This window comes from Cryptotermes secundus, unplaced genomic scaffold (genome assembly GCF_002891405.2).
Source record: "Cryptotermes secundus unplaced genomic scaffold, Csec_1.0 scaffold114, whole genome shotgun sequence".
Taxonomy (NCBI): domain Eukaryota; kingdom Metazoa; phylum Arthropoda; class Insecta; order Blattodea; family Kalotermitidae; genus Cryptotermes; species Cryptotermes secundus.
In genome coordinates, this window is record NW_019729208.1 from 38,935 (window position 1) to 55,488 (window position 16,554).

At 40.7% G+C, this 16,554-nt stretch overlaps 1 protein-coding gene across 1 annotated transcript; it reads right to left on the reverse strand.

Annotated features, from left to right (window-relative positions):
* Positions 1-692: 692 nt before the first annotated feature.
* Positions 693-7,652, reverse strand: LOC111865363 (chondroitin proteoglycan-2). The gene is made up of 2 exons (XM_033751787.1): positions 7,578-7,652; positions 693-2,144 (listed from the first exon to the last, which is right to left on the reverse strand). Exons 1-2 carry the CDS (start codon positions 7,582-7,584, stop codon positions 973-975), a joined length of 1,179 nt encoding a protein of 392 aa, XP_033607678.1. The 5' UTR covers positions 7,585-7,652; the 3' UTR covers positions 693-972.
* Positions 7,653-16,554: the final 8,902 nt, after the last annotated feature.

Genomic DNA, 16,554 nt, shown 5'->3' on the forward strand with positions numbered 1-16,554 from the left:
TGAGCGCTGTGAAGTAGAGAAAAAACGCTTGCCTATACCAGGAATCGAATCCCACCGTCCAGCCGTTGCCTTTCCCTATACCAACTGAGCTATCCCGACTTCTAATAATGTTTCGAACTCAAAAACATTCACATAGCTGTCGTAGTACGAGGAGTACAAGGAATCATCCTGAGGGTAAAGAGCGGCTGGCGCGCCTTTGAGTCGATTATCTAGAAAATATGGGAGTTTCGTCGTCTAACAACCCTGTGGGCCTCCACGGCTTGTTACAGGGATAGCTTCATTTCGTCTTACTTTTATCCCAATATAAAAACATTTACATAATCACATTGTGTTTCTATGTTTACTGCGTATATTGTATTTGTATCCTGTGGCGGACTGTTGTGAATACACCTTCACTCGTTTATGACGGACATCGGTGATAACGGGCGCCCCCACCCCCTATTAGTCCGTTATAACCGGGGATTGTTTTGTTTTCTATGGATGCCGCAGCGGCCTGTTTCAAGCTACTGTCACGGAATTAGTCTGGAGATTGTGAGAATAACCTGATAATTCATCATGTAGGACAGTCGGTAATGCAGCTTACAGCCCTGTACATTACAAATAAAATTATGGAACCTTACAGGTTCTGTTCTATACCACCACATATGAAGTGACACTTGTAAATACCAAGAACGACCCATTTCGTAATTGCATCTTTATTTAATATTATTACAACTTATAAACAATGTACAGTTTACTGTATTTTTAATGGCAGTTAAACAAAAACACATCAAAATCGGAGTCAAAATTCAATATTGTGTAAGTTATTTATGCAAGTAGATATATTTATGTTATATAATCATTAATTCAATAATTTAATATATTCAAATAAGTAATGAATAGCCAATTTATCGTCAACCTCTCATAATGCAGCCACCGTTGCTAATTATCCTTGTATGCGGTGTAGGTTGTGTATGAGAGAGTAATGCTTCACTACGTACTACGATTATCCCAGTCGCATACAACATGCTCCTGATTCCAGACGAGATCACCAGCACACCGCTTGCAATGCAGCCGTCCGTGGTCGCACTGGAAGTAGCTGTGAGGGTCCTCCGGATCGGGGAAAAAGATAGGACGCGTGTCGTCTACTGAAGGACATTCAACACGGTCCTTTCCTTCAGCGCAGCCACTGCTGTCGTTATCTTCGTCCTCTGGTTTGCTGTCTTCTTTGTCTTTTCCGTCTTCTTTGTCTTCACTGTCTTCACTGTCTTTGCTATCTTCGCTCTCTTTGCTGTCTTCACTGTCTTCTTTGTCTTCACTGTCTTCTTTGTCTTTTCCGTCTTCTTTGTCTTCACTGTCTTCTTTGTCTTTTCCGTCTTCTTTATCTTCACTGTCTTCTTTGTCTTCTCCGTCTTCTTTGTCTTCTCCGTCTTCTTTGTCTTTTCCGTCGTCTTTGTCTTCATCGTCTGATTCACTGTCTTTATCGTCTTCATCCTCGCCCTCTGGTGGCTTCGGTGCACTATCATCATTGCCTCCGCTTTCATGTCCGTGGCAGAGAGATATTTCAGGCCAGTCGCATACAAGACATTTCTGGTTCCAGACGAGGCCTGCGGGGCACGCTTTACAGTGAGCTACTCCATGACTGCAGTGGTAGAAGTGGCTAGGGTCTTGGTGAGGGAAATATTTTGAACCTTCTATGTCGTTTTCAGGGCATTCGGGGTGATTTTTAATAGCCTCGCACATGACATTTTCGCTGCTGCTGCTGCTGCTGCTGCTGTCGCTGCCTGAGACAGATTCCTCGCTGGTGCCTTCCTCGTTGCTGCTTACGCTGCTGTCTCCACTGTCTTCCTCTTCATCATCTTCTTGTTCCGCGCTTCCTTTTTCCGTATCGCCATTCTCATCATGAGGTTCCAACATACAACCAGCAAAGTCTGGCCAATCGCATGCTTTAAGTGCATTGTTCCAATGAAGTCCAGTTGGACACTTAAGTTTGAACCCTTGGCCTGCTGAGCACTGGTAATACGCGCTGCAGTCAGTGGGATCTGCAGAGAATGCCTCTTCCATGGCGCAGGGTGTGGATCTCAACTGTGGCCTTGGACTGCATGCCCCCAAAAGGAAACATAGCGACAGAATTCCCAGCAGCACTGGGATATTGCATTTGAATCCTGAAATGCAAGAAATTAAGTCAGTATTATTGTCATATTCGCCTCAGAACATTCTACTTTTTATCTCCTACAGTGTACAGTTATTAAGTCAACATTTTCTCTGCTTTTATGAAGCTCAAAAACAATGATTAAGATACTAAGAGGAAACTAAGCTGTTGCTTCTTCAATGTGCGACCTCTAAAGTGGAAGTTTCAGCCCCTTTATGCAATTGCGTTTCATGAGCAGTTTTGTTTTCATTCAATTCTGTGTTTAAACTCGCAAACTGTCATCAAGTAACAAGAATGGCCTCATATCGTGGATTATACTCTCTTCTTTCAACCTGGAAATCTGTGCCGCACTCCCTCACATGGCCTATTTCTGCAAGAACCTTTACAAAATTATCGTATTCGTTATACGTGTTACTTATTTCCCGTCACGTGATACATGTCCTTACTTCCTGCCCATATTACGTGGACAGCACAGGCTCTGAAGTTGCTGGTTGTCTAATATTCTCCTGTTTCCACCATTTCCTATGGATCCAAATACTTTCCTGGGAGTTGCATCCTCTCCCAGAACAAGGGATCGACTTTCATGTTCAGGTAAATCTCCTTAAATTTACGGTTTAATTATAATTTGCTTTAGTTACATGAACCGCCTCTGTGGTCTAGTGGTCAGAGTTCCTGGCTACAGAACCAGAGGTCCCGGGTTCAATTCCCGGCGCTACAAGATGTTTCTGAGAAGTTGTGGGGCTGGGACGGGATCCGCTCAGCCTCGTGAGTATAATTGAGGAAATAAAGGAAATAGTGGTTCCCGTCTAGAAAACCGAAATTAAAGGCCATGGGAATCCGTTGCGCTGACCACGCGACACCCTCTATCTGCTACATTTTGCACTAACTTCGCCGACAAGCGGTGGTCGCTCGGTCGGTCGGTATACTTCGCTTGTTGACTACAGGTCACGGAGTTTTTAGTTACGTGTGACGTGGCTAAGGAGTAGATCGAACACACAATTCCTGACGACCGAAATATAATAATTTATTAAAATGAATCTGAAATTGAAACTAGTTGGAAAAGAAGTAGCGAAAAATGACTTAGGGAACAAAAGAAAATATTTATTATGATAGAATGAGAAAATATATGTACGTTTGAAACGGATTCATTGAAAATCAGGGCAGCTGCACAAGGAAGATATGCAAATACTGAATGATTATTTTATCAGAGTTTATAATAAAATTTATTTTTTAATTATTTACTCATTAATTTAACCTAACTAACGCCGACCCTCACAACGCTTCGTTAAATAAACTGCAAACAAGGAGTTACTGACTGCAAGCTGAATATATGATTATACTAACGGATGTTTTACATTAATTTGATTATGATAATTACGTGACGAATACGAATGTAGGTCTTAGAACGGCATACTGATTATGAGTAACATGAAATTAAAATGTTCTGCTAGTTCGGAAAAGGGACGTGCCCTTACGTGTGCTATACCAAATGTTCGATCCTCCAGTTTAAGCAAAGCGAGATGTAGGAAATTTTGTCGCCACGAGTAAATGTTGTGTTTCATAGAAAGAAATGGTCTGTTTGAAGCAACTTACTCGTATTTTCGATTAATTTAAACGTATTTATTGTGCGTACAAAAGCGAAGGTGTAAATATAATAACATTATACGTACGTATAAATAATAACTCTTTCGTATCAAAATCTTCACCTGTGTGGTTGATATACCTCGCATCTGAAATACTTCCATAAAGCTGTTGATAATTCAGATCCGTAAAGTCAACAATTTCTAGGTCAGCAAGAATATATTTAAGTGCTTAAGTCTTTATGTCCCATGATTTAAAATATCTTCCCTGAATTTGCATCAGCATGGAGAGCCATACTACCTCCATTCAGGGTCGAAAAATAAACCGAGGTAGAAACATCAAGCAGGGAGCTCTGATTTCATCTCGCAATTTTTTACTCTACTCGCTCTTTGATCCTGAAAATGGAGTTGGTAATTTTTATCAAAATATCTCTGAGATTCTATCGGGCTACACGGCGTGACATCCCAGAATATAATAGTTTTCATATTGAAAGCTGTGATTGAGGAGCTGTTTCTAGGAAATATCGGCTTCGGTTTAGGAAACCTAAATTAACGGCCGTGGGGATTCGCTGCGCTGACCACGCGACACCCTCTATCCGATAAAGTTGGTACTAACGTCGCCTACAAGCGGCGGTCTCTCGGTCGGTATAGTTCGCTTGCGGACTAAAACCACGGTTTTTTTTTTTTGAGAGCCATAGATTGACGTCGCTTTAGAGAGTTTTACCCGACAGTGAAGATGGAACGTCTTACAGAAAGACGTAATATTCTAATGAGGCAGTGCCATGGCTCAGGGTGTTAATCGCCAGATTGCCACGGCAGTTATCAGGGTTCAGTCCCTGGTCAAGTCATGTTACTTTTGGTGGACTTCGGCTTCTCATGCCAATTCTCGTTCCGCGAAATGCTCCACACTCATCCGTCGACCGGGGCTGGTACATTAGGCTAACGGACTCACAAAGTGGACTCAGTCTCACCCCACACCGTGAAACAAAAACAATATTCTAATGAAATTTAAAATTTTAAAGCCCGGTGTTTACTGCATGTACCCCACCTGCTTGTACACACTAGAACTTTGAATTTTGTGCGTTTCCTATAGTTCTCACAGCAAACAGCTATTATATCCTTAAAGAATATTAACCGGTTTATCTCCGTATCGGAGATGTAATGTGTTTCCTGTAAGGTAAGAACTGAATTGTTATATATTAATTAGAAGATATTCAGTTTTGGTTATGGTTCGTACTTCGAGAAGTGTCCGCTGTATATAAAATCATGTTCTAAAAATGTTACAGAAACACTTAGAAAAAAGGACAGTGTAATGTAAATATTTTCCTTATGTGAAATAATCTTTGAAAAATAACGTGTATAAACAGTCAAAGAGCCGGTTTATCAACGTTACTTTTTCTAAATTACAGCCGACGACACAGTCGTAAAACTTAAAGTGCTAGGACAATTCGGCGTGCAGTTCGACGTTGAAACTTTTGAGTAAAAAACATTATAAGAAATCGTTCTCGACACATAACGCTAACTTTTGAAAGCAGAATTGAAGACAAGTGACGAAATTCACAGAGCTACTTAAAAAATCTGACGCTTCTATCTCGGAGAACGGAAGTGTTACAAGTTATAAAAAAATTGATTTCACGCCAGTGCCTTGAAAAAAAAGTATGTGGTCTCGGCTGTGTACCTCCCCATCTCAACTGCAGCCAACAGACCTACTGTAACCGTTCATTCTGACTGGAGGAGTGTTGTGTGAAAATTAAATTTGTATTAAGTTAAGATTAACTATATTACAAACAAAGAGATCCGGCTGATAGCCAGCTCTTACACGCGGAAGGGACATAGTTCAAGTTTTGCTATGTGAACAGGAAGTAACATCTGGTACTTTCCTGGAATTCTGGCAGTTTCAGCAACGTCGGAAAGGCTTTGAGAAAATGAGAGCTGACAGCTTGGGACAGCGATAACTTAGAAGTGGGACGGCCGGAGCCTCACACCCTGACTGTAATGCATCAAGGGGCTGTCATCCTTAGCGTCAGGTCAGCATCTGCCAGAATCACATAGCAGAGCAACATGATTGGGAATTCAAAATTTAGGGAACCTCCTAGTTTGAAGAATTAACCAATGGCAGAAGTGGAGGAGTGGATTTCTCTTGGAGTCTGGGGTTCGTGGACCTCAGAATTCAGAGAGAGGGCATTCCACCTCGGAGAGTCTTGACACTACTTTCGGCAAAGTCGGACACTAAATTTACCACTACGGCCCTTCCGTAGAATAGTATAAGTACAGTACAAAGCAACAGTAGTAAGAAATTCAGTTGTATTCAGAAAGTTGGAAGGTATTAAAGGACTACTAAGTGCAACCGTCAAAAGGTGGGTGATTGTAGTGAAGTGTTCTTCCTGCCCTGTCCGAGCCAGACCCTTATAAGACCCTGGGATAGGAACCCAGCTCTACTGATTAAAGTAAAGGACCCAAAGAAGTGAGCGGTGGTGGAGTGGCGCACAACGAAAAGGGCACAGAGGAAGTGAGCGGTTACGCTACCAAACTCTACGGAACTGAATCCTGCCTGTGGAACCAGCAATTCCTCTGCCATTCGAGAAATTCCCAATATGTCGTGGAACCCCTTGTTCACAAGAGCCCTTAACTCGTCCCTATCCTGAGTCAGATTAGTCCAGTTCACACCTCCATACTAATTCTCTAAAATATATTGTAACGTGTCTGGAATCCGGAAGAGTCACTTCTATGGAAACGCCAGAACAGACCGTTGCATAAGAAGTAACAATAGCGATACTGTACTTCCAACAGTGAGCCGTTGTATCGAGAACATCGAATCTCCACGGTTACGACGAATACGCGAAGGTTCCCACAGAGACAACGCGATAACAACGGGTTATTGCGTAGGAAACGCGGAGCCAACAAAGCGACGTTTCCACGGCTATAACAGAGGATTCATTTGCCTAGCAGCGGCGAGGTTATAAAAGCCCAGCTTCGACGAGAAGTCTTGAGTCTTCCTCGAGCCTCCAAAGAAGAAAGTCTCGGAATAGCCTCCAAAGAAGAAAGCCGTGGAATATCCGCTGCAGAAAGGAGTCTGCTATACACCGCCAGCGAAGCCAGTCCAGTGTCGCCGAGTTATAGTAAGCAGTGATCGCAACACTGCGGGTGTAAATGATTGTGTAAGCGTGAAGGACAATAAATGTTCTACGGAATTTGAGGCCTACGTGAACTTATTTGTAGCGTGACAACCAAGCACGCTACAATATTTTAACATTATACCCCCTTCTACTTCTAGATCTTCCCAGTGGTTGTTTCATCCAGGTTTGCCTACCGAAACTGTATGCATTCCAGTTCTCTGCCATGCGTGATACATGTCCTGCCCATCTCATCTTACTTACTTACTTACTTACCCATGGAGCTGAGCCCTTCTTGAGGAGCCGCCAATTTTGCAGCTACTCAAGAATTTCACAGCATTTTATGGAACCCGAAGGTTCATTACCTTGTTCACAAGAGCCCTCCACTGGTCCCTATCCTGAGCCAGATCTATCCAATCCATACCATCCCATCCTATCTCTCTAAGATCCATTCTAATATTGTCCACCCACCTACGCCTTGGTCTTCCCTGTGGTCTGTTTAATTCTTGCTTTCCCACCAATAACCTATATGCAGTCCTTGTCCCCCCCATTCGTGCTATATGCCCTGCCCACCTCATTCTCCTTGACTTGATCATTCTAATTATACTTGGAGAAGAGTACAAGTTATGAAGCTCCTCATTATGCAGTTTACTCAAGTCTCCTGTCACTTCATCTTGCTTGACTTGATCATTATAATTATATTTTCGAGAAGTTCAATACTTGTAACATTATTTCATATTTCTTGCATCTTACCTGTCATAATGTAGTTGCTTAAAGTCTTTCCAGTTCCTCTGCTTTCGTATGTAACAAGGGAGATTGACTGCCTTGATCGATGTCACGACTGCCGTATATTATATAGTACTTCCGTGAGTTGTACTTTGGCCGACTTAATGGATAATTAACAAAAGCTTATAACAGGAATCTGCAAGTATATTCTGTGTAACGTCAATCAAGCATCAAATTATGGCATATGTCATATGTGAGTGACAGCTTTAGTGGTTATCCCATATCATCTTGACACGCACTTGATCAAATATTTTCACGCCCAACGCCTTACCTTGGATTCGTTATTCTAAAATCATGATAGCTTCTTATCATTTCATTATTATTGCCAAATTCTCTTGTTTAAATTTATCGAATTTGGATATGACTAGAGCCTCCATTTACAAAATACAGATAGCATGACAGTAGGAGTTGTGGCGTGTGCCGAAAGGTTAGAAATATTTTTGCTTCTAGATGATATATTCTACAGTGGATGATATTTCAAATTCATACATATTTTAATTGATTAAAACTATTAATGTAAAACGCGACCGCCTCGGTGGTCTAGTGGTCAGAGTTCCTGGCTACAGATCCAGAGGTTCCGGGTTCGATTCCCGGCGCTACCAGATTTTCTGAGAAGTAGTGGAACGGGGTTCACTCAGCCTTGTGAGCATAATTGAGGAGCTACTTAAATTGAAAAGTAGCGGCTCCGGTCTAAAAGCCGAGATTAATGGCCGTGTGGATCCATTGAGCTGACCACGCGACACCCTCTGTCAGTAAAAAGTTGGCACTAACTTCGCCGACAAGCGGCGGTTGCTCGGTCGGTATGATTCGCTTGCGGACTAAGACCATGGAGTTCAGTTTTTAGTTTTATTAATATAATGGTTTTAAATTTCATTATTATTATTCATTATTATGCCAAGTGCCGGTCACAGTAACCTCGTGGTCTAGTCCGCGCCAGAGCTCAAACGGTTAGTCGCTGGCTTTCCACAGCGGCGGTCCGGTTTCGATCCCCCGTCTGGTCAAGTGGGATTTGTCATGGACAAAGTGGCGCTGGGGCGGATTTTCTCCACGTACTTCGGTTTCCCCTGCCAATCTTCATTCCACCAAATTCTCCATCATCATAATCACCCGGGGCAGGTACAAGAGGCCAATGAGTGGCCGCCGTGCCGAGTGGACGCAGCTGGACTCCACCCCCCACTAAGAGAATTAAAAAAAAAAAACCTCGCTGTCTAAGGCATGAAATGTCTTTGCTCGCTCGGACTCTGGATCGTGGGTTCGAATCCCACTCAAGGCACGGATGTTTGATGGTTGTATGCGTTTATTCTATGTTTGTGTTTCCCTGTGTTTAGGTAGAGGCCTTGCGACGGGCTGATAACTCGCTCAATGAGGCCTACCGTCTGTGAAAAATGATAATGAAACTGAATAAGAAGCCAGGGCCCTGAATAGGCTGGAAGAGCAATTGAAAATTATTATTATGCCAATTAATATTCAATATTTTAAAATAAACCACTAACATGTCATTTTTTAATTTCTTAATTCTTTTTGGTTGAAGTAAGTCACGAGACAGAAGAGACTTGACACCATAACACGTTTTAATATTCCATTTTTAAACATAATATTAATACAAAGAAACTCCGTGGCTTGTAGTCCGCAAGCGAACTATACTGACCGAGCGACCACCTCTTGTAGGTGAAGTCAGTGCCAACTTTAGCGGACAGAGGGTGTCGCATTGTCAGCGCAACGGATCCCCACGGCCGTTAATGTGTATTTTATAGACCATTTCATATAAAAGAGACATTACATTAACATAACCTAAAAATCTGAACAAACACTGGCCAGTGTAGGGAAGACTATCAGACGAAATAAAAGAGTTAAAGTAAGAACTGTATATACCTGAGGATGGCCAATGAAGCCGAAACATGTAGTAATTAATACATATACATTGAATGTATTCAAATAATTATGTCGACTCCTGTTGACTCTGGACTTATACAGCCTGACAATTACCACCCCCACTGTTTATCAATATTTGTCTGCCCCTTGCCACTTATAGATATTCGTACCGTAAATTTTCGTCTGGGGATTATGCACTACTTTATAATAATCTCTCAACTTACGGCTGGTCCCGTGTGTATGGTACCCCCTCTGTGGATTCTGCTGTCACTGGCCTCAGTGCTGCTGTTCAAGATGCCATGGAACACGCAATTTCCCATGGCATCATAAACACTCATATGAAATTCCCACACTGGTATTCTAGTTCCTTTTTACAGACGCTAATAAAAAGAAAAAGAAATCCGAATGCCTTTACCAAAATTTTCCTTTTATCGTAAGCTGGTTAAGACTACTATTAAGTCTGACAGATTTAGATGGTTGAAATCTGTGGACGAAAATTTAAAGTCGCAACCCAAGCAATTCTGGAAATATGTGGCCTCCTTTAAGAAAAGAAATTCTAATTCCATTCAGCTTGAGGTTGATGGTAAGCATTTAATCGAACCTAATGACGTTGCTGATGAATTTTGAAAGTATTTTCAAACAGTGTACCTCAATCCTGGTCCTCATGTCCTCCCCAGCATATTGTCATCTTCCGAATTCTTACCTTTAGCGTCTGTTTCCTATTCTGATGTTATCAAAGCCATTAAGCGCCTGAGACCATCTAAGTCTGTTGGAGTCGACCACATCCCTGGATTCATTATTAAGGGTTGTACTGATATATTTGTACCTATTCTGAAACATATCTTTAATCTAAGCTTATCTCATCATTACTTTCCCTCACTATGGAAACAAGAAGCAATTGTTCTTGTTCTCAAAAAAGGCAAAAGTACCTCTGTTAGCAATTATAGGCCTATATCCTTACTGAATAATTTTTCTAAAATATTCTAATTTATTGTTCATGAACATGTTTCCCATTATCTAAAATCAAAAATTAGTCCTTATCAGCACGGCTTCTCGAAAACTAAATCCACAAGCACCAATTTTTGTGACTTACGTTGATTTTATCTCCCCTATAGTTGGCTATCAGAGACAAGCTGATGCCATTTATTTTGATCTCAGCAATGCATTCGCCCTTGTCCCACATTCTCTTCTTCTTCATAAGCTTAGTGCTATTGAGCTTTCTGGTGATTATGTAAGCTGGTTTCGCAGTTACCTATCCAACCGGAAATCTCAGGTACGTGTTTCTAGTGTTCTTTCCTCACCTTTTGAAGTTCTCTCCGGCGTTCCTCAGGGATCTGTCTTGGGACCCCTTCTCTTCAATGTGTTTATTAATGACATATGCGATGCAGTTGCCCATTCTAAGTGTCTGCTTTTTGCTGATGACATCAAAATTTACCGAGCCATTAGTTCTGCTCAGGACTGCTATCTACTTCAGTCTGACATTAACTCTATACAAGGTTGGTGCATTGCTAACTGTATGAAACTCAGCATCAGTAAAACTAAAGTTATATCCCTCTCCAGGAAAACCAATGTACTTCTCTACGGTTATAAACTTTGTCAAACGTCAGTAGCCCAGACCGATTCTATAAAAGACCTGGGAGTGTTTATTGATGCTAAGCTATATTTCCATGTCCAGGTCAATTACATTTTCTCTCACTGTCTTAAACTGTTGTGTTTAGTTCGTAACATTACTTTCAATTTCTCATCTCTAGACTGTACTAGCTTATAGAATTGTAGATTCTGATTGCTTAATAAATAAATAAATCTCTAGACAGTATGCTCAGATTGTACAATGCATTAGTTAGATTTAAGAATATGCGTCCGTAGTCTGGAATTCGATTACGTCAACTGATGCCAACAAGCTGGAACGCATCCAGCAGAGGTTTGCAGCCCTTTGTTTTAATCGTTTCTATCCTCAAGTTCATTACAATTATTCTCTTGCTCTCGAGGAGTTAAAATTGCATACTTTACGTACTAGGAGACATCGCCTTGATGCTCTCTTTCTTATTCACGTTTATTTTGGCTCGAAATTCTGCCCTTCTGTTCTGGAAATTGTTGGTCTCCGAGTTCCTGCTCGGTATATCAAAGACTTTGCATTTTTCAATGTTTGCTCCTCATCTAAAAATTGTCCTTCTGCTAGATATGCAGCAGCTGCTAATGTCATATGCAGGGATGTTGACGTATTCGGAGCCAGGAAAGTTCTCCCCAAACGATTTTAAAATATAGTATAACTGTTAGTATTATTATTATTTGCATGAGCAAAAAAAAAAAAACTAAACTTAAGTATTATTATTATCCTCTCTGAAAATCTATACTTTTCATTTCTCAATTTAATATTTATATTTCATTTCTCAGTTCTCAATAACACTTAGATTTTATTAATGAAATTATTATTATTGCTATTATTATCATTTGTTTGTTTGTTTACTTGTCTGCATTATTGTGTTTTCCTCCAGTGCTTGCCTGTACTTTGTCTTTGACTTTTATGTTGGGTGTGTCCATAATGTAATTACTTATATCTACCCTGTGCTCTGTCTGTAATTGGCCTTGCGGCTGTTGACTCGGCACTTGAATAATAAAGAATTGAATTGAATTATCGTGATATTGGTATCAATTTCATACCAGTTTATCAGTTTCTTAATACCACAGTTCATATATCTTTGTCATCTCTTCGTAATGAAACCTGTTCCAGGGTTGCCATTTTTTTTTTTTCAAATCTCCCTCGTCCTCAGCATCTCTCAGATTAAACTGTAGAATCTTCTTTTTCGGTATTCTTTCAGTAGTCATTCTATCGAAATGGATTCTTCAATTTTGTGTTCCTCTATTCTGTTTCGTACTGGCAGCTTTTCCAATTCTTTCGTAACATCTTTCCTAATAAAGTCTAGTCTAGTACAGCTTTGTTTTCAAATATATAGATTTTTAAATGTATTTTACGACGCTGTCAGAGTCTAGATTATGTAGCGTCGGAATATAGGATGGTTGATGAATAATAAATATAAATGATTTGGGAGGAAGAGATGGTGACCGAACACTTAAAACTCCAGTCATGGAATTCTATATGCTGTTGCCTTGGGCTTCTCCCGAATGAATATCCAGAAAGTTACCGCTACGCAAACCTGCTCAATGTCTTAACAATCCCATCTTCAATAATTGTATTTTCTTTTCGTCTCGTGCTTTATTTAAGATACAGATGGAACTGTAGGGATATGATAGCATTAACTGTATACCTTTGCTTCGCCAAGAAGTTGTGACATGATTTATTTTATTCTGAAGACTGAGACATCAAAACATCCATACCTGTTTACTAAACAACACATTGTCACATGCCCGAAGACCGTTATCTTGGTGTTTATGGCCGTGAGAACCTCAAATCTCTCTATAGAAAATTATTTAAACTATTCGGTCTAGAAAACCGACATTAACGGCCGCTGACCATGTGACACACTCTATACGCAAAAGTTGGCACTAACTTCGCCGGCAAGCGGCGGTCGCTCGGTTGATATAGTTCGCTTGCGGACTACAGGCCACAGAGTTTGTTTTGTTTGTAACGAACGTGTTAGGTTATATAGCGTCAACTGATACGATGGTTAGAGAATAATGGATTGTAAAACACATAGGAGGAAGCGTTTATAGCTTAACATGCCCTGTGAACCTGAAGGTACGGAGTAAAACATCGAAAACCCTGTTCAGAAGAGCCGGAATCTGGGTCGGGATTTGAGGCTAGTGCGAAGCAGGAGACTTAACCGCTCAACCTCAGCGTTGAGTCGCTGACTTTACTTTAACCTGAATTGTTTAACAGAATATATCTAATTCATGCTCGGCAATCAATTTTTTGCGTTGTTTACCTCGTATTATTAGCACAGCAAGATAAATGGCTAAGCAAGTAAGAAACGGTTGATTTGTTTGATAATGAGTTATCTCTCATAATATGTTTAAAATGATGAAGTTCAGCAGAGAGATAAGATTTGATTTTAGGAATGTAATTGAATACCATCTCCTAAGATTCCTTATATACTATCACGTGTAGGGGTTTGTGCGTGACTATTAGACGGGTTTTGGATTGGATGATTGTATTTATTAAAACCTTGTACACACAACTCGGAACTACAGGCAATTATAGCGCTTCCGTTGATTCCCACAATTTTACAATTCACTGTTATATCCGCTGGTCTCCTCAGTCTGTTGCAGTCTCCACTAGCCGATTCCTGGCAACGGGTTTTAACACAGGTATTACAACAGTCTCACTGGGTTATTGCGGCCACAACGCTAAATATCACTATACTATAGCACAAATTAGAAGTCCAAACCCCGTCTATAGTCACTAAACACTTGAATATGAAAAGCATGTTAAATACGGTCACAGATACTAGACAGCAACAGTACCTATCTCGTGCCTAAATGTGCTGTATATTCCTCCTTATCTTTTTGTGTCTCACACTATCTTTCTCTCCGTATTTGTGTGTGACGTAACTTCCCTGACTCAGTTGCTACAAGTTCGCCGGAACGTCGATGAAGACGCAACTTGACGGCTTTCCGGTAGCTGTAGGCATTTAGCGCGTGCACATATCCAATTCCAGTAAAACATGAGGCTCACGGAGCCTTTAAATCGATTGAGAGAAGCAAGCAGCACAGGAGTAACAAACTCTTATATATTCCAAGGTCAGCCATATATAATATGCGAGCCAGGATACCGTAGTCGGTAAGCGACCGACTGGATGATTGAGGGATCGGAGTTCGAGTCCCGGTATAGTCAAGAATTTTCTTTTCTCCGCGTCGTCCAGACCGACTCTGGGGTCCACCTAGCCTCCTATTCAGTGGGTACCGGGGGCCCTTTCCCTGGGTGTAAAGCGGCCGGGGTGTGAAGCTGAGCACTCACCTCCAACTAGTGCCGAGGTCAAGAAAATGTGGATCTATACATCCACGCCCTCATACGTCTTCATGGCGTAGTGCTTAATTAGTTAAGCACAGGTTCGCTCAGGGCAGTGGCAGAAGAAATCTTAAAATATATGTTAGATTTAGCGGGAGTAGAGGAGGTCAGATGGGTTGGAGGTGGCATCGCACCAGCAGGAGACTATATATTTTTCTATGGAAAGGGGAATAAAAATCATGAATCAGGTACAGGTTTCTTCGTACATAACAGAATCTTATCAGCAGTGAAGAGGGTAGAATTCGTTAGTGATAGGATATCATATATAATACTAAAAGGTCGCCGGTGTGATATCATTGTTATGAATGTTCACGCCCCAACAGAAGATAAAATTGATGACATAAAGGATAGATTCTATGAAGAACTAGAACATGTATTTGATAAATTCCCGAAGTACCCTATGAAAATTTTGTTAGGACATTTCAATGCCAAAGTAGGGAGGGAAGATATTTCCAAACCAACAATTGGGAAAGGGAAAGCCATGGTTCGATGAAGGATGCTCAGAATTATTAGACCAAAGAAAGCAGGCCAAATTGCAGTGGTTACAGGGTCCAGGCGAGTTAAATGGGGATAATCTGAACAATATAAGACGTGAAACCAGCAGGCATTTCAGGAGCAGAAAGAGGGAACATCTGAAAGACAAAATTGATGAGCTTGCAATGAACAGTAAGAACAAGAACATTAAAGAGCTGTATAGAGGAATAAATGACTTTAAGAGGGGTTACCAGCCTAGCAGTAACATAGGGAAGGATGAGAATGGTGATCTACTTGCAGATTCCCACAACATTTTGAATAGGTGAAGGAACTACTTCTCTCAGTTATTGAATGTACATAGGATCAGCGCTGTTAGGCAGACAGAAATCGATACAGCTCAGCTGTTAATACCTGATCCTAGCCCTTTTTGAGGTTGAAAGTGCTATTGCAAAATTGAAACGGTATAAATCGCCAGGCAGTGATCAAATTCCGCCAGAACTTATTCAAGCAGGAGGCGAAATCTCAGATCCACAATCTAATTACTTCTATTTGGCATAAGGAAAAATTGCCTGATCATTGGAAGGAGTCTATTATTGTACCAGTTCACAAGAAGGGTGATAAAACTGACTGTAGTAATTATCGGGGGATATCACTGCTATCAACTTCATATAAAATTTTGTCCAATATTCTTCTTTCAAGGTTAAGTCCATATATAGATGAAATTATTGGGGATCATCAGTGTGGCTTTGACATAACAGATCAACTACAGATCAGATCTTTTGCATTCGTCAGATATTGGAGAAAAAATGGGAGTACGGTGAGACAGTACATCAGCTATTCATAGACTTCGAGAAAGCCTATGATTCAGTTAGGAGGGAAGTATTGTACAATATTCTGATAGAGTTTGGGATACCCATGAAACTAGTTAGGCTGATTAAAATGTGTTTAAATGAAACGTATAGTAAAGTCCGTGTAGGTAAACATTTGTCTGATAAATTTCCTATCCAGAATGGTCTAAAATAAGGAGATGCTTTATTGCCACTCCTTTTCAACTTTGCCTTAGAATATACCAGTGTTCCGCAACCGGTGTGCCGTCACAAGGCGAAAGGTGTGACGCGAACTTTTACCTATTCTAAGAAATTAATTGTCGAATTATATTCTTTTTATTTTATCCCAGTTACCGTGTTTCATGTGCTTGTATTTTATTCTCAGCCACTGCACTGATTAAATAAGATGATGCTTGTTTATTCTTTATTCATGCCGTAATTTTTTATATACAGTAATGTTGTAGTTTAAGAAATTAAACGTAAATTATTTACTCACAGTTGTTGTTGTTATGTCATAGTTTTCATTATTGATTTAGTTTTATTTTTCTCGCATCTTTGTGGCTTCTTTGATATACTTGCCGCATGTTCTGTGTACGTGCTTTTCCCTAAAACTGCAGGGATTAGCAAGGGTTTCCCTCTCTTTTATTGACATGCCCAGTGACACTGAAGCCATTATGAAGGAGAAAATCAACAGCAGTCAGAAGTTCTCGCTGCACATCGACGAGTCCACCGATATTAGCGGCCACGCACAACTTCTTGCTTACATTCGATACATCGCTGGAGATGTAATTGTAACAAATTCCTT